Raw genomic sequence first — 23,424 nt, 5'->3', positions numbered from 1 at the left:
TATATTCTGAAATGGATACATCACATACTTATTAAAATATTATGAGGCTAATTGCTAAACAAAGATGGTTTATTTATGATGAAACATTCCAACACCTTTATTATTATTCCTTTACTATTTTTTCTTTTGATTCCCTCTTTTTTCTCTTATCCTTATAATTACTGTCTCCATTTCTATTTTCTTAATTTAGTTTTCGTTTTCTCTCTTTATATACCCCCACCAAAATGAACCTTGAATAACACAAACAACACTTTGAACTAAACCAATAAAAAAAAGAGAGTTTTTTTCATCCAAGCAAAGGCTAATTTCGTAAGTTCCTATGTACTCTTTTTTTATTCTTTTTTTCTTTTGGCCTTTGACTGCACTACCCCATATAAATTTATGCTACATTTTATATATGCAAGTTTTTTTAAAAATATTATTTTAAAATTTATTTGTATTCATAATTCATTAATTTACCTTAGAACACTCTTAAGACGCCAAATGTTCCACTCTCATGAGCTAGCTTTGGGATTATGCTTTTAATAAGTGATAGAGAATATACACATAATATTATCCTTTATATGATCCTATGTTTAGGATATATTAGTTGTATTTTACTAGATGATATCTTTATGATACCTGTCTATCTTAGAATATTTAGTGCATATTCTTAATCAAGAAGAAAAATCTCTTTTGATTTTATTAGATCAAAAATCCCTTTTGATTTATTACCTTGCAAAATTGATTTATTAGATAAAAAATCCTTTTTGATTTATTTATTTTGATTAATTAGATTAAAAAAAAAAAAAAAAAAAAAACCTTTTGATTTGTCGGATAAAATTCCCTTATTAATAAGAATCCCTTTTGATCTGTTGGATAAATTTCCCTTATTAGATAAAAATCCCTTTTGATTTATTAGATAAAGAAATATCTCCCTTTAATTATTTGTAATATCAATAAATCCACTGAAATTTTAATTTTTTTTAAAAAAAATAGAAATAATTCTATTAGAGAAAAAAAAAATCAAAAGAGATATTCTTCACATTCACAAAAATTATGTGGGGAAACAAACCGTGTGGGACAGTGATCATTAGGCGAAATGAACGCAATTACATACCTACTTTTTTTATTTATTTTATTTTTTAAAAATATCTAATTATCCTTTTAGATGTACTTAATCCATTATTCCATTATAAATAGAACCTTCTCTAAGACTAATTAAATCATCCATTTCACAAACCACATACATTAATCCTAGTTTTTCTAAATTATTATTATCTCTAAATTCTCTCTTTTTTATTTAAGGAAAAACAAGTATGTCTGGAGAACACCACCACCACCACCTCTTCCACCACAAGAAGGATGATGATGAGAACAACACTCCTGTGGAAGCTGTTGTCTTGACTGACTCCACCACCTATTCCGACACCGCTTACAGCAGTGGATACACCGAGACCACTACCACCGCGGTTGTCGGGTCCGACGATAAGGACTATGAGAAGGAAGAGAAGCACCACAAGCACAAGGAGCATATGGGTGAGCTTGGTGCTGTTGCTGCTGGTGCCTTTGCTTTGGTACGTACTTCTTTTATTTTATTTTCTACGTAACGTGGTGTTTTACGTAATTAATTATCCTTTAGTAATTGGATTGTTCCATCATTCAATGGGGTATAATAATAAAGTTATCACGCATTATTAATTATTATTTGATCGAGCACTAGTGAGAAATTTAATCAGACATTTTATAATTATTAAATTAATATACTTGACTATTGTTATTGAACACAGGTTGAAAGGATCAATCACCACTTGTACTTATTTTTTAAAATTGATCTCGGACGCACTAACATAGCCTCTTATATTCTTACATTTATAATTGGTATTAAAATTTGATACCACAATGTGACAATTATTGCACGATTAATCTGTCCAATTAAATAGAAATTCAATTTTGCCTCACAATTTTTTATAAAATATATTATAACTAAAAATAAAGGTTTAGTTTAAAACATATGGAATTTTTCTTATCATTGACTTTTTATAGTGAAAAAATTATTGACTGTAGTATATTTGTGTGACAATTGTAGCATGAGAAGCATAAGGCGAAGAAAGACCCAGAGCATGCTCACAAGCACAAGATTGAGGAGGAAATCGCGGCGGCTGCTGCAGTCGGGGCTGGTGGCTATGCATTCCATGAGCACCATGAGAAGAAGGAAGCCAAGGATGAGCAGAAAGAGCATGAAGGAAAGCACCACCACCACCTGTTTTAAGTCAATTGAGACTTAATTTAATGAACATTTTATTAAATTTGTTCATTATTAACTATTATATGCTCTACTATTTCTTTGTGTTTTAGCTCTATGATGGCTTTGTGATTGAGATGATTAATTCGGTTTTTATATCCGGTTTCCGTTTCTCATGTAATACATATAATCGTTTATAATAAAATTTACTAATAATAATTTTCATAAATTTGATCAATTTGCTTTAATTTTACTCATTTTCTCTTAGGACTTTTTTTATAATCGACTATATTTTATGATAAGTTTTACTAGTACATGTACATCTCTTCCCTCAAAAAAAAATGTACATCTCCTCCTTGTTGTTTGGTTACACTTTTGTCGGGAATAAATTTGGAATAAAAGACAAGTTACATGGATAAACAATACTTATAAATGACTAATTTCATATCAATAATTAATTACTTCTTGGTGACACTATTAACAATCAATGATCCATTGGTCTATTGGCAAAAAACTAAGAGCTTGTATATTTGTATGGCTAGTGTATATTTGTATGGACCGTCCGAGAAAGTACTAATTTAGTGTTGTTAACTTATTATGCATTTGTAAATGCATAACAGATTCATACATAGTATCACTGAAATATTCAATTATATTATTTGATCACTAAATGATACTATTGATCACTCAATGGTACTACTCTAAAATCAAACTATACATTACGTGCAATTACACTCTTACCCCTCGTTATGCAATACTCCGTATAATGGAACTCCCTTTAAACAAGCTCCATAGGTCCCACTAATTAAGTACGAAAGACAATTTCTTATTGGTCAAAAAGGCAAAGCGAAGAAAGCAACAAAATTAAGTTAATTAACTAACGCCATAATAAACTGTGAGGTCGTGATCATTCAGAAGTTCTCTACTGTACTTTATATTGGAGTACAATTATTTAAGAGTTCATAATTATGAGGAACAGATAGATTGACGCTGTGAGATTGTTTACACTTAATTACTCCGTCCGTTGTCTACTAAATAATGTATGGTTTGGACTTTTACACTACTCACACAAATACACGGTCACATATACTCTCATTTTGCACGATCTTTTGTGATAAAATGTAACAAAAAAAAATACAATTATGTACCGCTCAAGTGGTTAGAGCTTTCCTCCCAATTTCAGGTAATCCTAGGATAGATTCTCATCACCCGTCCTAGTGGCTCTCTAAACACCAAAAACATACACTCTCATTTTTACCATCTTTGGTAATTAAGGCCCTGTTCTTTTGAGCTTCTGGACAGGGCATAGCAGGAGTCAGCTGAGCATAGCAGAACAGAGCCGAGAGCATATTTCATTATTATTATTATTATTATTATTATTATTATTATTATTATTATTATTATTATTATTATTATTACTCTAAAACAAAAAGTCATACAACCTACAATAAATTAGTGGGAAGTCGAGATACAATCTGGGCCCTCACTCCTCTAGCTATAGTAAAGCCTACCCTAGTAAAAATATGAGCTACAACAGGTGCTCCAATGCCTTGCGTCATCGAGAACCTCTGAATTCGCTTAAGCAACGCAACAACCACCTTCTCTAATTCACCAAACGAAGAAAAGGAGTAGGGAATGAACCCATATCCAATCGCCTGACAACGAGCCTCATACTTAACCAGCTTCCGATGAGCTGCATCAGTCACAACCCGTCCAGGAATAAAGTCAAATAGCCCTGATTGTGTTAAAGGAAAAGATCCTGTCAAATCTACTACTACTACCACTATTACTATTATTAATAATATTACTATTACTATTATTATTATCACTATTATTATTGTATTATTATTATAATCATTAAATATTATTATTAAATATTAATTATTTATTATTATTATTAAATTTTAATTATGTTTTATTGTTATTATTATTACTATTATTATTATTAAATATTTAATTATTATTATTATAATTATTAAATATTAATTATTATTATTATTAATTATTATTATTATAATAATTCAATATTAATTATTATTTTTAAGTAGAGCAGATTGAAGCAGAGCAGAGCAACTCTAAAGAATGGGGCCTAAATGTAACAAACAAAGAATAATAATTATGTAAAATCTTGTTAAACTCATTTCATTGTATGGAGTTTATACTTTCAAATATGATTTTAACTAAAAAAAATTAAATATTAGTAGTACAAATTGTTTATTGACAAGTAGTATAAAACTCTTAAACAAGAGCAAAGCAAGTTGTTGATAAATATTTCAAAAAAAAAAAAATTAATAAAAATAAAGGTGTCAAAGTAGAACAGAGTACGTATAATCTCAAAAGTTTAAAATTTGATGATGATTACATGATTAGAATCACAAACAATCTCTCACTGAATACTGATCAACCACTTTGTTAAGAACTTGCGAACCTAACCAATTAAGCTTTAATGAAATTAGAATTTTTGAAATTGACGATTCAATTATACTATTTATAAAACACTGTGTCCAATACATGTCATCCCACCATGTATCACCCCCTCCCTAAAAACGACACAAAATTGCTGATGATATATTCTGTCGCTATGAAATTAAACTTGGACTTCACACATTAGTAGTAAAGGATGTTTAATTTGGAACAATATTCGAACCATTCCCAAAAAAAAAAAAAAAAATGTAATAATATTCAATTCTAAACTATGAACTCTCGTCACAAGGCCAAAGAAAATACAATAATAATGCTTGATACATTTATTATTATTATTATTATTATTATTATTATTATTATTATTATTATTATTATTATTATTATAAAAAACAAATAAATTTCTCTATTGGTCAATAAATGTGTACTTGGTTTATTATTATTTTTTGGAATCATATTTCATTTATCTCAAAATCTATTATAAAATCTACTTAGAACAAAAATATTATTGTTAAAGTGCGTAATAGATGAGAACTCATAATAAATATTTTAAAAAATAAATAAATAAATAACGTATATAGTTTAGTGAGTTGAGGTCTTGAGGACAGTAGTTTTTTTTTTTTTTTTTTTTTTTTGAGGACAGTAGTTACTTGTACAATATCAAACCATATTACTGTGAATATCCCATAAATCTTGAATTGGAATCCACTTATTTTTATACAAAAAAATGAATTACAACATCATCATTATCAACCATTTTCATTGGTTAATCTATGGAGTGAAATTTCTTGGCATTTGAATTATAATAATTTTACTATGTGATGGTTATGGTTGAATTGTTGATTTTAATGGAAAAATCGTCAGTATCTATGTGTTTTGATTAATCAATTTTTTTATTCACTTTTTTTAAACTTAAATAAATCTAAGGCTTTATACAAACAAGGGAATTGCAATTCAACAATCTAGTGGTATATTATTTAATATTAAATATTCTACAAAATATCACAACCTTGTGGCTGTAGTTTAGTGGTAAGAATTCCACGTTGTGGCCGTGGAGACCTGGGCTCGAATCCCAGCAGCCACAAATATTTATTTAATTTTTTTTTTTTTTTAAAAGACTTAATAAATGAAGTTCTTAAATATTGATCTCATAAAAGAATTTGATACTTATTTACAGACAAATGGAGTATTAACTTTTGTTGATTTGCTATAATAGGGAAGGATGAGACGAATAAAGTATTAATTAGTGAAAAAAAAAACATACGAGTCTATGGTTTTCCTAAAAGGCTAGGATAAGGCCGCCATGGCTAGGATAAGACTGCCATGCTGCCATCGACACCATGCCTAGGGAGTTTGACGGATGGGCCGGAATACTTTTGGTCTTTAAACCAAAAATTAGGTAAATCGTGGCTGATTCCGAACACATATGGTGCTCCCACCAGCATAGAGCAATGTACTCTTGACTATTTCACATGCACTACACACACCCAACTTCAAGCCAAAATGTGATGCACAAGCCGCGAAAGTACACGTACTTTCACTCCTCACCATAACAATAATCTCAGGAATACTCTACTCTTGTAATTCAGGGTACACCAATTGAGCCACAATACACCCTCTCTTATGAAAGACTTGTGCACCCTTGTCCATAGTCCATAAAAGGACAGATCGTTTAAAACCCCTCCAAAACCCTCTTCCTCTAACACACCCGAGATAATGTTCCACTGGCTTCTAACATACACAAGAACACAAACTACATAACCCAGCACGCATGACTTTTAGTTAGGGCGAGTGTTGTTTAAAATGTAATCAGAACAAAAAAAAAAGTGCTGCGTTGTGCACCAGTATTAAAGATAAAAACTTGTAAAAATACTGAATGCTACTGTAAGTACAAACCTACTAAAAGCTTGTGCTCTATACAACATGCATGTGATATAGCATCAAGAACTAGACTAGGAGATACAAAGTGGATACATGAACCAGAGGTGCAAATCTTGAGGGACAAGACTCAGTAGTCAGGGATGGCTGCAAAACGGTAGCCAGCAGCACCTCTCCATGAATAATATGCAATCCGGGTCTCGTAGAAGCCTGCACCAACAATTTAACACAGTAATATTAAACCAAACAAAGCCACGAGGAAGAAATTTGAAATGAAAAACCCTCAACATTACTAACTATAATTCTGTACAAATGCTGCATAAAATTAAAATAGTACATTTGCAATCACAAGGCTCGACATCCTGTTCTCCTACCCCCACCCCTTTTACTTCCTTGGATGAGGAAGTCATGAAACTTTTGTCATGTCCAAAAGTCTAATTTTTTTTTTTTTAAGACGGCAAATATTTTAGAAATGTGAAATGAATAATTCAAATCTATAAAAGTTCTTGTTGCATGTTCCATCTGTGTACGCTGTGGAGGAATTCAAGGGCCGAGCAGGGGTGAACCAGAACCAGGCCTTTTCTCCCATATTAGTTCAAAAACTCATGCATATACGTCCAACTCTATTTCAGCTTAGCTCCAGGATCACTAATACAATCCCAGAATTCCATTTCCTTAAGAACAAAAAAACACTAGCAAAAAGAATCACGAGATAAGAAAAACACCAGTTGAAACCATTGCTGCTGAATTTTTTTGGGTAATTCTATTCATGCTCAAGTGCTTATATGGGATAAGCAACATGGATTCTTCCTTGACAACCTAACCTAACAGCTAAAAGGCCTTAAAGTAAAATATCAGAAAAATTATGAAAGGGGACAGATCAGAATTAATAAAGATCTAGCCAAGTAGACTGTTACTAACTCGTCCAACAGTCAGCATCTGAATTATGCTTGGGTGACTTTGCAGTTCAATTGCAACAATTACAACATCATTGCCCCAATACTTCTAGTACAGATCCAGCTCTAAGCAGGGTAAGGGCAAGTTTGGATCTACGTAGCCTTACCCTGCTAAAATAAAGAAGCTAGTATGGGCTATGGACACCAGCAAGCAACCTCAAAAGGTCATTTTAAAGAGAAAAGATACTGGCTGGAGATGCAGGCAGCAGTCACCACTTAAAAACATTTGAAAGAGAAGTTGACATCATAGGCTAAAACTAGAAATTATATCATAAATTATCGGTTACTGTTTTGCTACTGCTACAAATTAGAACTTAGAGCATACATCATATTTTGTTGAACTTTCTTTAATTCTGGATTCCTTGGACAAAAAACATAGAACCTCATGTGGAATCCATAAAGAGATTACTTATAAACAGTGTAACCATGAAAACCAAAAAATGAAAGAACAAGAATGCTTCTCTTATTTTAATACATAAAACTTCATAAAATACTGTATTTTAGCAAAAAGAAGTGATAAGACAACAAATACAGGGGGTGAGGGAAAAAACTCTTAATTAATACCTGGAAGAAAGGAAAGAATTCCAAGTGCAAGGAGACCATATGCTTGAGACCGCTCCCCTCCCATATGACCAGTGAAAATGAAAAAAGATAGAAAGAGAAGAAATGAACCAAGGAAGAGAAGGAACAGTGCGAGAATAATTGATTTCCATGGAACTTTGTCAAGACACTTTGGTGTGTAATCAAACCGAGGATCGAATGGTTTTCCCTTTATATGGCCATCATCATTGTAATCGTTTACTCCATCTTCATCAGTGGCAAGGTGAGAGTATTTCACGTTGCGCCTTGATGCCATTAAAGCATGCCAAATATGCAGGAGTTATGAAATATTTAAATATTTGAAATTTGCAGCTAAACTTCCAGCCTCCCAAACTCCACTTGATTTGCAATTTCCTAATGATGAGTATAATGTCAATCTTATTTAGTAAATTTACAAACAAAATAAATTGCAAGTTACTTGATTATCTAGATTCCCCTCCCCTTCAAATAAAAAATAATTTTTTTAAATAAATAAATAAACAAATAAAACCAAAATTAGCTGACAAGCCTTTGGTGCCCCATTTAATACTTTTGCTATCCAGAAATAGTCATCACATTGTCCCAAATCATCAAACTAAAGGAGTTAATAAGATTCTACAAAAAGAGACATGAAATAGCTTTAGAGCTTACACCACAACCCCTTTTCATTCCAAATGGAAGTTCCAAACATGATCCACTATTATTCTAAAAAAATGTGACAACTTTATGTAGACATTTCAAAACAATACAGTACGTGACTATTATTTCCAGACAAAGGTATACTTTCAATTCTTACTAGTTAGTATCAAATAAAAATATTAACAAACCAAATAAATTAATATGAAATCTAAAACAAAGCACTTTTTATACTTTGCATAAGCAAACCTTATAAAATACCACCCTTTTTTAATAATTTCATGTATTAAAAAAATTATCCTCTATCTGCCCCAGGAGCAACTTATAGTTATTTACAAAAAACTGAATCATAACAACATATGTATGAAGTGCTTCAAAAAAAAATGTCACATCCAAAAGATGATTTGTATAGCAAAGAAAAGATTCTACTTTACGAAGCAAAGAAATCTTAATCAATCACCCGATTCCTCTTCAGTAATACATTTACAACTTCAGAATGATGGGGGCTCATTATGTGAAAACCTACTTCACTAAGGCTCCGTTAGTTTTGTCGAAAATAATTTGCTCATTTTCCACTCTTTGGTTTGTTAAGGGTTGAAAACAATTTCTCCAAAGCTAGAAAATGGATTTTCCAAGAGTTAAAAACATGTCTCTTTCAAAAGGAAAGAATTTCACATTCCCCTTTCTACTCCTAACATCCCTTCCCTCTCATCCTATCCATCTTCTTAGCTTAGTTCTTTAGCTGTTCTTTTATATTTTCGTTGAGATGCCCAATTTTTAGTGTGTTAGTCCATCATGACCTAGATGTAGTCTAACAAATTGAATGAAATTTGCTACTTTAAGTTGGTAGAAGCTGTTTTAGAGTACGTGATGGGGAATGTGGTCTGATCTCTAATAGTATTCTAATTAAGACGATTGTTCTTTCTTATGACTTATGAGTAGCTCAAAGCAACAACACCTAGCTAATGCCAATGACAATCTATGCTCTCACTATTTACCACTAATAAGAAAGGATATCAAATTCTTAGGCTCTGTTAGTTTTGACATAATACATATTTCGGGAAAAATGATTTTCCATGGAAATCACTTTTCAAGGGAAACACAAATATAAAGAAAGAGAAAATGGGTGTGCAAGATCTAAGCTAAGTAGCAAACCATCAATGAATATAAGTCCAATGCTCTGATAAGTTACTGACTTCACATTCCCACTCAATTCATAAACTTCCTTCATCCAAAAATAAGTCACTTCCAATAGGGCATTGTTGGAAAAATTGTTGATTTTCCGTAACTACCAAGAGATTGTTAACTTTTATAAACACCCTTATACATAAATGTTTCAATTGGAATGTTGAAGAAGAAAAAAGGCAAGAGGAACACAACTAATCAAATGGTACTTATGATATGGGTTGGTACGGACTGAGAAAGTAAAATTTCCCATGAATCTCCTCATATTCATTCTCTTAAGTATTTTTAAAAAGCCATGGATATGATCATATACATCCACCAAAAGTGTTTAACTTGTATTTCATCAACGGATTTAACAGAAATCAAAATACCCATAATAACATCATATATTCAAACAACTCCTGTAACGGATCTTCGTTTCATACAATTAGTATAGTCGGTGAAATTATCACTCAGCTCGTAACGGTATAAATTATCGGTCTATGATTATTGTCTTAAAGAAGTAACATAGATTTCTACATTGAAAATTTAGAACTAAAATTTGGTGAGAATGAGGGATAGCTCAAGTGGTTAGAGCTTCCTTTCCGATTCCAAAATATCCTAGAATCGATTCTCACCCCGCCCTTGTGGCTCTCTAAACAACAACAACAACAACAAAAGCAACTAAAATCTGGTTCAAAATCACATTTACAAGCTCAATTTAGAAAAACGTAATTATGCTGTCACCTCATCTCTTCATGCTATAACAGATTTTAAGCATACAGTTGAAACAATCCATTGCATAAAAACTTGACATTTCCGCTAGATTTAGAAAGATTTGAACAATCAAATAATTTGTTGAGAAAACTTAAATGTATGCCCCATGTATTACTAAAATCAAGAAATTGATGATGAACACAATTCCAAAACTAATCAAATTAAAACAAAATTGAGAAAGTTAAACCCTATAAAAATTAGGGAAAACTGAACAATCATCAAAATCAGAAAAGTTGAGCAATTCAAAGACAAAATTCGAGTACCTTAGTAAAGAAAATTTGATGAAAATTTTGAAAAAATACCTGACAATAGTAGAAGAATTGAAGAAATAATGTGAATCAAGAAGATTGTAAATGGAGTTTCCTGTCTGCCCGCCAAGACTGATAGTTCGTCATTATTGACTTTATATATATTTGTTTGGAAAAATTGTTTTAATAATTCCACCTTTAGCGGTTAACTAGTTCAAAACCCGTGCTATGCGCGGTTTTACAATAATACTTTACTATTTGTTTATTAGAAACTGTACAAACAAATAATAAAAAAGTACAATAAACATTGTAATATACCATAAAATTAATTTCGATGTCTAATTACATTACAATTAATGTGAGGTGGAAAAATTAGTAAGATTTTAGTATTCGTAATATGAAAGCTACTCTTTTCTTAATAAAAAAAAAGTACAAACTATTCATATTATTTTGGTTGAAAAAAAAAAAAAAAAAAAAAAACTTTTGATGATATCATAAATAGTACCTTTTTTTTTTTAGGCCATAGTACTCGTATTTTATAATTTTACCTAACATTTTATTCAATACCACTATATTTTTTTATTTTATTTAAATTATTATTGTTGGATATCAGTTTTGTTTTTTATTTTTTTCTGTTTTGTTTTTTATTTTTTCGGTTTTTTTTTAGGTTTTATTTTTCAACCAATTAAAACACGACACATGGCATATTAACCTGTAAAAACCGGTTATTAACAGGTTAGGGACCAACTGAAGAAAATCCCCTATAAAGGTGGGATTATTAACAGCAAACCGATTAAAGGTGGGATTATTAGAATCAATTTTTCCTATTTATTTTTTGTTTTTGTTTTTTCAGAACTTTTTTTTTTTTTTTTTTTTTTGCCAAGAGTGTAATTTGTAATTCCTCCGTTTTTTTTTTTTTTAAAGCTGATAGTCTCACACGTTTTGACTTTAGCATTCACACACTCTTAGAGTGTGGCCATTGGATGACTAGGTCATTGGTCATGAGGAGAGAGAGGAGTTTTTATATTAAAAAAATAAAACAAAGAAAAAATTGGATGAAAGAGATTAATGACCTGGTCTTGAAGATGACAAGCTGAAAATTTAGTCATGAAAAATGTAAATGACAAGTGACAGTGTATTATTGGAAGAAGAAAAAGGCAAACTTGCATGTACTAGCAACAAATGGTAAAAGTAGGAGAGAGAGAAAATCATGACCAAAGTTATTTTAGACAACCATTGGGAGTCTTTGGTCATGTGACTTGGTCATGGATGAGTGGAAAGAGAAAGAAATTATATAATAATCCATGACCAAATATTTTGGGTCATCCATTGAGTATACTCGAGGCTTTAGAGCAAGATTACTAAAGAGCATACTTATATCATTATGAGTTAATACCTCTGTTTTACTCCGTTACTTTATCTCCTAATCTCCTATCGACACATCATTATCTCCTTCCTCTTCCTCTTTCTAATTTTAGATTTTTTCAAACATCAAAGAGGATCCTCTCTCCTACTTTATATGCCCCACCGCAGGGCGCAGGTTATAACACAATGACAATAATTAACTAACAATGAAAACAACAAATCCCGGCATTGACAATAATGAAAACGAATTTCATCTACTATCATTAATTAATACAGTACACAGTTAATAGTTAAAAAGCAATGATTGTAAATGGAAAAGGAATGATAGAAATTAACCCTAACATTGACAATAATAAAAATGGATGTCATCTAATATCGTTCATTAAAACAATACATACTAAGTGTCTGTTCACATTTATTGAACTAAGCTGAACTGCACTGAAATGAACTGATTGGAGCTGAACTGAAGTGAAGTGAATAGAGCCGAAATGAATATTTTATAAGAGCTGAACTAGACTGAACAAAACTTAAGCCGAAGTGAACAGGCCCTAAGAGTAATTAAAAAAAATGACGGTAAGTGGAAAAAAATAGTAATAAACCCTAACATTGACAATAATAATTAATAAAAATCACAGTTACTCTTAATAATTCTTTATGGAACCCGCATAGCAAAATTAAGCAAGTGTGTTGGTTTTATTTATTTATTTTTCTTTTTCCCATACTCACCATTTCATTAAAGGGGATGGAAAAAAAAAAAATTAAAAGATACTTTTGACCCACTCAATATTTCTCTCCCAAACCTTTAATATCCTCTTCACAAAGAAGATATATTGCATTCCTCTTGAAAGTAGTATCCTCTCTTATATTTTTACATAAAAAAAAATAGGATACTACTTTTGGAGGAGACAGAGTGAAGGGAGGATGATATATCCTCCCCAATTATACATAATAGTAAATATAATCATATGGGATTTTGTTAGATTCGTTATCATATATATTTTCAAAATAACAGCTTTTTATAATTTTTGCTTATTGGTAATTATATAAATTTATGATTGAATTTGTACATTGACAAACGTAAGTAAAGGATCATGTCAACTCAAAAGAAACGGAAGAAGTATAACCAAACTACATACAATGCAATTACAACGATAGGAATATAGGAATAACTTCATTGGCAAAAAAAATCCACAAATAAACTTGCTCAATTTCCAAAAATAAATAACCTTCAACTTAATTGCAAAGGGAATTATTCAATTGGTTGCAAAACAATAGGTGTTAAATAGAAGTGTCAATTCAAGTCATCGGTCAGGTTTAGATCATGTCACCTCATGTCAGATTTGGGTTGTGCTAAGTTATTATGGCCATGTAGATCAAATTCTAAATCGAGCCATTTTGTGTTAGGTTAGGTATTTTTGGTAGGATTAGTTTTTAACACCTCCGTTACGGTAAATTTAGAACCGCCCAAAATATTAAGGTTGATGACACTTTTTGTAGCTGAGTAATGTTTCAGGCATTTATTGCCGTCACAAATTGCTTGAGAGGACATTAGTTTATAGTTAATAACTGAATATGAATCCTAGCCATCTATATTTTTGCAGTAACTTCAGCAAGTATTACAAAATGGCTTAACTCAAGGAGAAAAGAAAAGAATAATACAAATTTTACATGAAGAAATAAAATGGAGTACATTACAGTATCGCGCTGTGGCGAATAAATTTGGTACAACACCTAGTTAGCAAAATCTTAAAATTACAGCCTTGATGTGAGTTGATGCAAACTTGATAGCAAAAAAGGCAAGTTAGTGAAAAATTTTGGCTCTAAATAACAAGTCAGCAAGTTAGTGGAAAAGTTTTCTTGGAAATTTAACAAGGATGTAATAAGAGATGGACACACAACACCCAGCATGGAAGGTGCACCAACATTACATACAGATAAGTTGCGCTATTCCATAGCCAAAGTGACTCAGCCCAGGTCCAAAAATCACCGATGTCGATTCCACTGAATCCTTCAGACACGCCTTTTATCACAAAGAAAGTAAACGGTGGAAACAAGGACAACCCTAAGACTATATTGCAAGCTATTCTGGAGAAAGCTTTCAGGCTCAGGTTTTGCATGTCTAGTTTTAAGGGCTGAGCCATCAAACAGAATGGCACCAGCAATAATGCCCCGATTTCTGCAGCTGCAAAGTTCACTACAGACATGAGAGACAAACCAATGAAAGATGCTGAGATCATCACAGATTTTAAGACAGCCCATTCTTGTTTATGCAGGTCTGATGGCTTGAAGCTGGAGTAAGGTGAGCCAAAGACCTTGTATATAATTTGAAGGCTAGCTAATGACAGCAAAATCCAGGAAATACTGCATGTAGTTGATGTCCTGTTGGGTATTTGACAAACTACATTGGGAAGTAATGCTACAACAGCTGCCCATATATGTATAACAAACACAGATTTCGCTGCATGAAGCCACCTCCATGAAGTGCCAGATTTATTCATCGCATCGGATGAGCTACTGCTTGCAGAAGATTTTACCATGTCAGACTTAGGATGACATGTGACAGCATCGGAATATAGAGAAGCAGCAACAACTGGTAAGGGTGCAATAAGGAGTGCAAAAGCGATCATGTAAACTCCTACTGAAACAAACTTGCTGGGCCCAGTTAGAAGGTACAGAAAAAATGACTGGTGAAACTTTTCAAGTAGGTTGTTTACTGATCTAATTGTGCCTTCAATCAACCTGCACTAAGAAAGAAGACAATAAGACATTGAGCAACAGATTTTTTTCATATCATTCTTAAATTTCAACTGGACAGTCGCTGCAAAAGGCTTGAAATTTAGTTTTGCAAGTAATTTTAAATTTTTGCTTTCTAATTACAACAGGTTCTAGATTTAACTCAAATTTATAAACAAAATATTCAAATAAATGCATTACGCCTAAACTTGTTTTTGAAGACTTCCTGTATTAGACTTTTGAAAAACAATTCCCCACACTGTTCCATGCTATTTTGTGTTAGTGTGCGGTGTGCCCAACATTGTTATTTATCAAGTGACATCAGGCTCAGAACCATCAACATCTCTCTCTAGGACCTTTTGTGACTAGGATGCCTAAAATATCTACTTGTTCTTGGTTGAATTCATTACCATTTAGGTCCACAAGGTTGAGCTGATTGGCTCAAAATAAAGGGAAGGCGCAATAGTGATCAAAAGAAGCCACACAACTATGGAAAGGAGATCGACATTCTGACAACAAGAAGAAGAAGAAGATAGCCTGACTGGAGATTTACGGGACAAAGAAGCTTAACTTCAATGACAAACCGGAGGGTCTAAAAGAAGTGGCCAGAACCTGCCACAGGGCTCTATGTACCATTCTGTTCTAAGACACCATCTCAGGAATATAAACCTCACCACGATTAAATGCTAGGAGTGTATGAGGATGAAATCAAATACTCAGATTTGCTGATGCATTATATTATGATATAATTCTGGAATTTTGTTTGGATTGAGAACGTAAGACAGAACGGCTCCTTGACTTCAAGGACTTGGATTAACAAAAAGGATACAATTACGCAGCATTAAAGTTCGAATATATTGCAGTCTTGAGGCAAACAAAAAAAAAAAGCCCATAAGCAACTTGTTCCACACGCAAAAAGGCAAAATCTTTACAGTCAAATTGATTAATTGCGGCAAGGAGATACAAATGTGGCCGAATATGCAGATTTTGATTAATTCAAAATATCTACTGAATTGCAAGAAGTAAAACAATAGATGTGTTGAATTTTGACAGGATAAAACATTTTGAAAGCTAAAAATTCTGGAAGCCGTGCTTGCTAGTCATTTGCTAAAATTTGATTACTTCAGGTGATAAAGTTAAAAACTAACATAAAGGGCATGAAAGCAAAGCCAAAAGCCTTTTTTTTTTTTTTTTTTTTACCAAAACAGTCAAGAGGTGGTTTTAATTTTTCTAACAAAACTAAGACATAAACCTTTAAGTTGTAAATTTCAAGAATATGAAAAAATAAAGGAAAAATTGAAAAGAATACTCCCACCTTTGGCACATCTTCTCAAAATAATCCTACCTTTACGTATTCTAGAAATAATCCCACCTTATACCCTCATCTTCTCAAAACAAGCCTTTTTACCTTCAACCTGTTTTACAGGTTAGATTTTATTTTATTTTATTATTTTTTCCTTTAATCCCTCTTCTCCCTCCTCACCCCATTCCTCCATGTCCACCACCATTACCACCCACCACCGAACTGACCCCCACCCCAAAACCCCACCTGAATCGAGGAGGAGGGAAGGGGAAGGGGCTGCCATGTCCAATCCCCACCCAACCACCCTAATTCCCCTCTTAACCCCCAAATTGATAAAAAGAGTGTTAGGAGTGTTTCTCGGAGTTCGGGCGGCCCAACAACATAAACAACAACAGCTACAGCAGCGTCGCTCCATTATGGCCACCATTTCCGCCGCTTAAGAACAGGGATAGTCAACCGATACTACAATATAGTATAAGCTCGAAGATCAAACGCTGTTCAGCTTTGGATGAGAAAGAAAATAAAGGGTAGTTTATAAATTGCCCAAAAATGGCGGATTTATGCAAGAAAATTACAATAGTTTTCATGATGAAGATGATGAGATTGGTTTTTTTCTCTCTCTCTTAAATTTCTGCAATTCATAATTTGTCATAATTTTTAAATTGTCTTTTTCTGTGGAGAGATGGTGGGAATGCAAGGAGGAAGGACATGAGAAAGGGAGGGCGGCTGGCGGCTATCGGCGGTGTTTCTCGGCATCAGAGGAAGTGGAAGGGGGGACAAGAAGGGGGAATCGGGGAAGAAGAGTTGGAAGGGAGAACGGAGAAGGAGGGCAGCTTGGTATGGCTGGTCGGTGGGCAGCTGAGTCCAGTGAGGGAGGGGGCTCCGGCGAGGAAGGGGGCTCCGGCAGGCTAATTAAGGAAGAAGAAGCTAAGGATTTATTTTTATTTTTTTTTATTTCTTTGTTAATAAAAAAAATAACAAAAACCAATTAGAAGATGACACGTGGCAAAAAAACCTTCTAATCAGGTTACCAATTTCACTAGCAGGTAAAAGGCTTATTTTGAGAAGATAGGGGTATAAGGTGGGATTATTTCTGGAATACGCAAAGGTGGGATTATTTTGAGAAGATGTGCCAGAGGTGGGATTATTCTTTTCAATTTTTCCAAAATAAATGGTCCCAACAAAGTAAGTTAGCTTCAAGATTACCAAAAGCACTTCCCCAAACAAAAAGGATTTTACTGTAGAGATGATGAGACTGCCAGATTGGTGATATTATGAAGGAAAAAAAGAGTGAAAATGAGGTGGAAGGAGATCTTAGAGAAATTTGAAGCTTTATTTTGTGAAGGAGATGCAAAACATCGGTTCAAGGAGATCTAAAGTCTTTAATTGAAAATCATATTCAGGGTGTTAAATTGGCGGGAAAACTTAATAGTCTCTTAATAGATAGTGAGAACTTCACATACTATTTTATCATTACCATGACACATCCTAAGCTAAAATAGTTAGATAGTGAGAATAAGGTGGAAGTCAAGAGGCAATCTTAAATTATTTTGGTGTGCAGACAAAGACACAGTTTTGTGTGATGTGACAACAATGGATGCTTGTAACCTTTTTTATTGGCCAGTTGTGGATATTTGATAGGGATGTCATGGTTGCAGAAAGGCAAGCACTTACTCCTTAAAACATCAAGGCAAGAAAGTTTCGAAGTATCCTATGAAGCCTACAGATCAACAACAATTGAGGCAAAAGGGGAAGAAAATACGCTTTTCTTTGCGTTGCAGTAGTTACTTGTGGGAGATACATTTGGGTAAACTTGAACATTTTTACAGCACAAAAACAAGAATGCAATTCCTTCTTCTTAGTAGCTAAGAAATGTCAGAATTAATAAAGATAAGAAAAAAATATAATGCATGAAGCTGAACTATCTCTTAAAAGCCACAAACAGGACATATTTGGTATGACAGGTGAATTAGGGGCTGTTTTTTAGTGCAAAGTAATAAAGCAGATCTAAGCATTCATGGGCAAATATTTTTCCAATAGTAGAATGATGTGGTTGCATTTACATCTCTCAAGACTCAAGACTGTTCTATGGCTAATATCTGTTGATGATTAACAGTGAGGACAATTAGGTATTTCTGAATTTGGATGGAAGCTTTAAATCGGGTTTTGGCATGGAGATTCAATAATTGGGCTTCCAAGTATATTCATGTGTTTAATGAGGCTGACACTGACATTCCGGGTCTCACATGATCATACAGAAGGTCTAGTAAGCATTTTAAGCTAGGTCGCCACAGAAAGTTTTTGGTATTATAACTGCAGACTTTGCCAAGTTATATTTAAGAGTTAGAAAACAAAATCGGATCAATTAGATTTTAGACATTCTTTATATTTTTTACTTAAGATGGTTTCCTATCTCTGTTAGGCATCTAATACCATAAATTCCCATGTAAGTCTAGCTTACTATTTCTCAATGAGTATGACTAGTAACTTAGTAAGAGCTCAGATTATCATTGCATGTATGATTGACTCTATTCCTTTACATTTTACCCTTTATTTTATAGAGTGAAGTTATGGAGCCCTTGCATTAGTGAGTGAAGTGAGTGTAAGCTTTATCTCTAGAAGATTTTAATTAGGTGAGTAGAAACATTCTGCTCCCCAATCAGAATATCAGGATAATAAAATCTTGATATTATGATTGATTTACACCTTGGATATATTATTATTGTCTGAGACAGTATTACCAAATTTTTTTGATGTCCCCAAGCATGTTGCATATCAGTCTAGCTTAAAAGTAGTAATATTGCTGGCCAAAGCAAGGGGTGAATTTTATATGAAGGCAGGGACACAAAACAATTTTTAATTCTAAACTTCACTCGATGGCACACAACAGAAGGAATCGGAGAGGGAGGGTAGAAGAGAGAAGTAAGCACAAAAGCTCAGCAGGCAGCTACAACAAGGAACAAGCTAGTCATGTCCAATTTCAAATGAAGACCAACAGTTGGAAAAACCACTTAGCACTTGTCTTGGTTGCTCAATCAGGTATCAGATGTTTATTGACGAAATATTGGAATTCAGCTTCATCAAAGTGATTTATTCTCAAAAACCCAAAGCAGCTGGCAGTGTTACTTGAGCTAATATATTCAAAAGGATGTAACAGACATGGACTTTTTTAGGTTTCATTCATTTCACATGCTAACCACCAAATATAGACCTAAATGTCGTCAGCTTAAAAAATTATTCTATGCTTTAGGAATATAATGTCAATGTTGGCAAAAGCATAACTATTCTGTGCGAGGATTAAGGAGGCTTGAAACACTTGAACATCTATAGCAGTAGACACCAAGCTTGAACAGTTAACGGATTGTATGTCAGTCATGCCTTTAAACTATTTAAAATACAATTTGAAGCATATCGCAAATCACAAACCACGAGTGTCAAGGATATTTGGATCCTCAGTTTTATGAACTTGCTAACCCTGTGAAGCTGCAGTACGGCTTAATTTACATAAATTGCATTGAATTTGCACAACTATTCAATACAGAACACTACAACAAGAATTACAACTTTTACCAGGCATTCAGCATTTTGTTTCCAGCAAAGCAATAGAAGATTTTTCAAAAAGCCTATCTTAATTAGTTGTCAACCAGAACACTCCACTAAAATAACATTCAACTGGGTTAAAAAAAGAATAAAATTAGGGCAAAGTGTTAAAGAAACACATTACCGGCCACTCCGTAATAGAAAGTCACTTCGCTTTCCCTTGTTATATGGTGAGGCTTTGGGAGAAATCGCCAATGTGACAGCATCAATTTGATAATCACGGAAAGCACCATGGGAACCAGTTGGAACACCTAGCGCCTTATTATAAGAATGATAACAACAAGGAAAGATGAGAAGACCAACAAGTAACATAATATAAATGACAAATTATCAGTCTGCTGGACACACAAAAACCCACGGCCAGACAGATTAGGAAGAAAGGGAGAAACAAAACAAGAAATTAAAAGAAAGCGGGGAGTCACCTGAGCATACAATGAACTAGTAAGGGTAGCAGCACCTTCAACGTACTCGTTAACAGGAATACCAAAGCCCCATTGGGGATTTAAGCTTCTAGCCAGGTTTCCTAGAAACTCAATTGTTCCACCAATCATCTTCAGACATTTCGACTCCAATAAGGACCAATGTTTCCCCACCATTACATACAGACCCTGACGATGTACTGCCAAATAATTCACAACATTTATAAGATCAAGATTTGGCATTTGGCCATTGGATGCCTCAGCATAGATACTAAGACTATCCTGAGCATCTTCAATTCCATTAACTTTGATCACCAGAGCAGCGGCCATGGTACCAGCACGTCTAAAGCCCTCATGCGATTCTGCACCAACAACCTGATTATTCACATTTTCCCAATCAGGATTGCTTGCAGAGCACATATTAGTGTGTGATTTTTCTGAGCGGTAAAATGTTGGGGCATAATATTCCCTCAACCAGGCAGAAACTGATTCATGTTCACCATACCGAGAATCAGCAGCAAGCCAAATGATGTCCTTTGCCAGCCAGGTAACTTGTGTGAGCAAAGAAAAAACAGAGTATGCTACACCTAATGATAAAGCTTCACCAGTATCAGGCTTCACAGCATTATAAGGAGTCACCAGGATAATAGCTTCCTTTCCGTCGCCATGAGGAGCCCTAACTATACCAACAGTACTAACAGCTGGACTGACACAGGTAGTGTTATCTTGATCCAGAACACTGTCATGACTAGCAAAGAAATGAAGAGGATGAAATTTATTTGTCCGAGGATAGAACTGGAACTGACTAACTTCTGCACCCAAGTCTCCCACACGCTTCTTTAGTAGCCTTGGGATTTCACTGAAATGAAAGATTCAGTTAAAAATTAAAACCATAGTTGGCCAACAAATGGCACGAAGAAAGTGAGAAGACTGAGCTTTAAAATCTCAGTTTATCTTTCTACCCAAAATAAGCCTTAGGCCAAAGGCCTCACAGCAGACATAATGAAATGCCTTAAAACCTGAAGCAAGAATGACATCAGAAAAGCTCAGCCAAAGGCATTAAGTCATCCATTGCAACTCAGTTTACAGAGCTAAGGCTTGGACAGCTGAAGTAAACAGTAAAACTAGACACTTCCAGGTAATACTCAAATCAATTTCAAGCATCTAAAACTTTACAGGTGTTCAGAATGTAGGAAGTCATAATAGATGAGATGAATATGAAGTGAAATATAGAGAACACATACATGCCTGCAGTATCACCTTCCAAGCTCAATCTCATTATATCTGTTACAAGCTTGTCAGCATCTAGTACTTCCTGAGAAGAGAGCATGGGGTTGGCAGAACCTATGAAACACCAATAGGTCACAAACTATGTAATTAATGAAAAAATTTATTCCGATCAAACCATTCATCTAAGAACATTAAGTCATTTACAAAACAAGTTAAAACCATATAACACCTCTTTAAGAATCTTTACAAGGGCGAATATGCTCACATGTACAACATTAGCACTCGTTGATTAACGAGATAAGTATAAAAAGCAACATTACTGCACTAGTAATCTCTCTCGAATTTTGCCTAAAGTAAAATCATCCACTACCCCAAATGTAAGAATACTCATTCAATGAAACAGGTCAATGCATGCCTTCCAGCAATCATTGCCCGGGGCAAAAACCCCATTTCTAGCAATATATTGAGATCCAAAGGGTGTACATAAAGTCCAAAAATTCAGATTTTGTGTACTATTGAGCAATTTGATGAGAGTTTGTGTACTATTGAGCAATTTGATGAGATTTTGTGTACTATTGAACAATTTGAATAGAAAACATCTAATTAAAATGACCATTGAACAGCAATTTACAGTCAATCAAAACTAATCGAAACAAGATCATTCACATAAACAAAAGCCCAATTGAAACAATTTGAGAATTGAGCAAAAAAAACTAACCTGGCATGAGTGCATTTTCTGATATGTAAGTATTTTTGGCAAGAACAGGCAAGAGTAAAAGTGCAATAATTCCAGCAATACAGCAAATCAAACTGAAAATGCAACAAATTGAGATAAATTAAACTGGGGTTTTGTAAAAATTAAAAATTGAGATAAATTAAACTGGGGTTTTGTAAAAATTAAAAATTGAGCATTTCCCAGATTCAAAATGATCAAGAATACCTGACAAGAACACGATGAGACATGAGAAGAAGCACAATGCGCACAAGCGGGCGAGGCTTCTTCTTTGGAGACCCAGATTCTTGCTTAACCTCCATTTCTTCCTAATCAAATTGCTCTCTTTCTTCTTCTCTCTTTAGAAAGCTGTTAATCATGGATGATCAGAGATTAGAAGAACAACAGTAACAAGGGATTGTTGTGAAATGTGAATTTGTGATGATTTTACTTCATTGATGAAGTTTAAGTTTCATCCCCAGCCCTTTCGATTAGCGCAGTCTAACAGAGAATGTACTGAAAGCTTGTAAAAATTTGACTCAATTTAGGGCTTGTTCACATTTATTGAACTGAGCTTAAATGAATTGATTGAAGAAATTGTATGAAATTAGGAAGTGAACTGAACTGATTAGAGCAGAATTGAAATGAAGTGAACAGGCCCTTAATTCAAATACGATCCGAACAAAATTGACTTATCCTATGTGAGGTTTCAATTAATAAGCAATGTAAACTTGTAATTTGAAATTAAGTGACTCAACTCACTAAATATAAAAAAGTTGCTTCACACTAGTAAGTTAAAATTTGACCATAGCTCGAACAGGCTCCAAACTCGACAGAGGTAGGTGTTAAATCTGGTTTGATAGATGTTAGTTCCTGTAGACACCCATTTGTGTCTCCCCAAAACCAAACCCAGTGATGAGTACCTTTCATGTCGAATCATAATCGAATGAAGTTAAAGTGTGGAAAGTCTAGCGTTGCGGATAGTTTTAATTCTTTTCTCTTCTCTCTGTTTTTGAAAAATTATTTTAAGAAAATAGTCAATCCAGTTTGGTTGGTCCATGATATGGGTCCAATAATAGTGTAGTTGGATGGGGTTTGAAAAGACCTTTCCAACGATATATTATAAGCCCAATTCCGATGAATAATGAGGAAATTATGACCAAAATACTAAACTGGGCC

General features: G+C 33.6%; 3 protein-coding genes and 1 non-coding gene across 5 annotated transcripts; 2 read left to right on the top strand and 2 right to left on the bottom strand.

Moving 5' to 3' along the window:
• Window positions 1-1,193: 1,193 nt before the first annotated feature.
• On the top strand, window positions 1,194-2,453 carry LOC110704259 (abscisic stress-ripening protein 2-like). Its single transcript, XM_021882056.1, has 2 exons — window positions 1,194-1,556; window positions 2,069-2,453. Exons 1-2 carry the CDS (start codon window positions 1,299-1,301, stop codon window positions 2,249-2,251), a joined length of 441 nt encoding a protein of 146 aa, XP_021737748.1. The 5' UTR covers window positions 1,194-1,298; the 3' UTR covers window positions 2,252-2,453.
• A 3,204-nt stretch (window positions 2,454-5,657) lies between these two features.
• TRNAH-GUG lies at window positions 5,658-5,729 on the top strand. Its single transcript has one exon. It is a non-coding gene; the product is annotated as a tRNA-His (tRNA).
• A 670-nt stretch (window positions 5,730-6,399) lies between these two features.
• On the bottom strand, window positions 6,400-11,061 carry LOC110704258 (transmembrane protein 230-like). 2 transcript variants are annotated; one of them, XM_021882054.1, is made up of 3 exons: window positions 10,938-11,061; window positions 8,044-8,433; window positions 6,400-6,733 (listed from the first exon to the last, which is right to left on the bottom strand). In XM_021882054.1, the coding sequence occupies exons 2-3, from the start codon at window positions 8,333-8,335 to the stop codon at window positions 6,654-6,656; spliced, it is 372 nt and encodes a 123-aa protein (XP_021737746.1). In that variant the 5' UTR covers window positions 8,336-8,433; window positions 10,938-11,061; the 3' UTR covers window positions 6,400-6,653. The 2 variants fall into 2 exon arrangements, with proteins under 2 accessions (XP_021737746.1, XP_021737747.1); XM_021882055.1 differs by having other exon boundaries at window positions 8,044-8,417; window positions 10,938-11,042.
• Window positions 11,062-13,881: 2,820 nt separating this feature from the next.
• LOC110704257 (glycosylphosphatidylinositol anchor attachment 1 protein-like) lies at window positions 13,882-22,763 on the bottom strand. Its single transcript, XM_021882053.1, has 6 exons — window positions 22,474-22,763; window positions 22,252-22,343; window positions 21,548-21,647; window positions 20,307-21,162; window positions 20,009-20,142; window positions 13,882-14,987 (listed from the first exon to the last, which is right to left on the bottom strand). Exons 1-6 carry the CDS (start codon window positions 22,566-22,568, stop codon window positions 14,114-14,116), a joined length of 2,151 nt encoding a protein of 716 aa, XP_021737745.1. The 5' UTR covers window positions 22,569-22,763; the 3' UTR covers window positions 13,882-14,113.
• Window positions 22,764-23,424: the final 661 nt, after the last annotated feature.

Source organism: Chenopodium quinoa, unplaced genomic scaffold (genome assembly GCF_001683475.1).
Source record: "Chenopodium quinoa cultivar QQ74 unplaced genomic scaffold, ASM168347v1, whole genome shotgun sequence".
Classification (NCBI taxonomy): Eukaryota; Viridiplantae; Streptophyta; class Magnoliopsida; order Caryophyllales; family Amaranthaceae; genus Chenopodium; species Chenopodium quinoa.
Note: the sequence above shows the minus strand (reverse complement) of the source record. Positions and strands in the feature narration are given on the sequence as shown.

Coding starts and splice junctions, on each gene's coding strand:
- LOC110704259 (XM_021882056.1), top strand. CDS start 1,299: ATGTCTGGAGAACACCACCACCACCACCTCTTCCACCACAAGAAGGAT. Junction 1,557..2,068: donor CTGCTGGTGCCTTTGCTTTG/GTACGTACTTCT, acceptor TGACAATTGTAG/CATGAGAAGCATAAGGCGAA.
- LOC110704258 (XM_021882054.1), bottom strand. CDS start 8,335: ATGGCATCAAGGCGCAACGTGAAATACTCTCACCTTGCCACTGATGAA. Junction 6,734..8,043: donor AATTCTTTCCTTTCTTCCAG/GTATTAATTAAG, acceptor TTGTTGGTGCAG/GCTTCTACGAGACCCGGATT.
- LOC110704257 (XM_021882053.1), bottom strand. CDS start 22,568: ATGGAGGTTAAGCAAGAATCTGGGTCTCCAAAGAAGAAGCCTCGCCCG. Junction 22,344..22,473: donor TCTCATCGTGTTCTTGTCAG/GTATTCTTGATC, acceptor TTGCATTTTCAG/TTTGATTTGCTGTATTGCTG. Junction 21,163..21,547: donor GAAGGTGATACTGCAGGCAT/GTATGTGTTCTC, acceptor CTTTCATTTCAG/TGAAATCCCAAGGCTACTAA.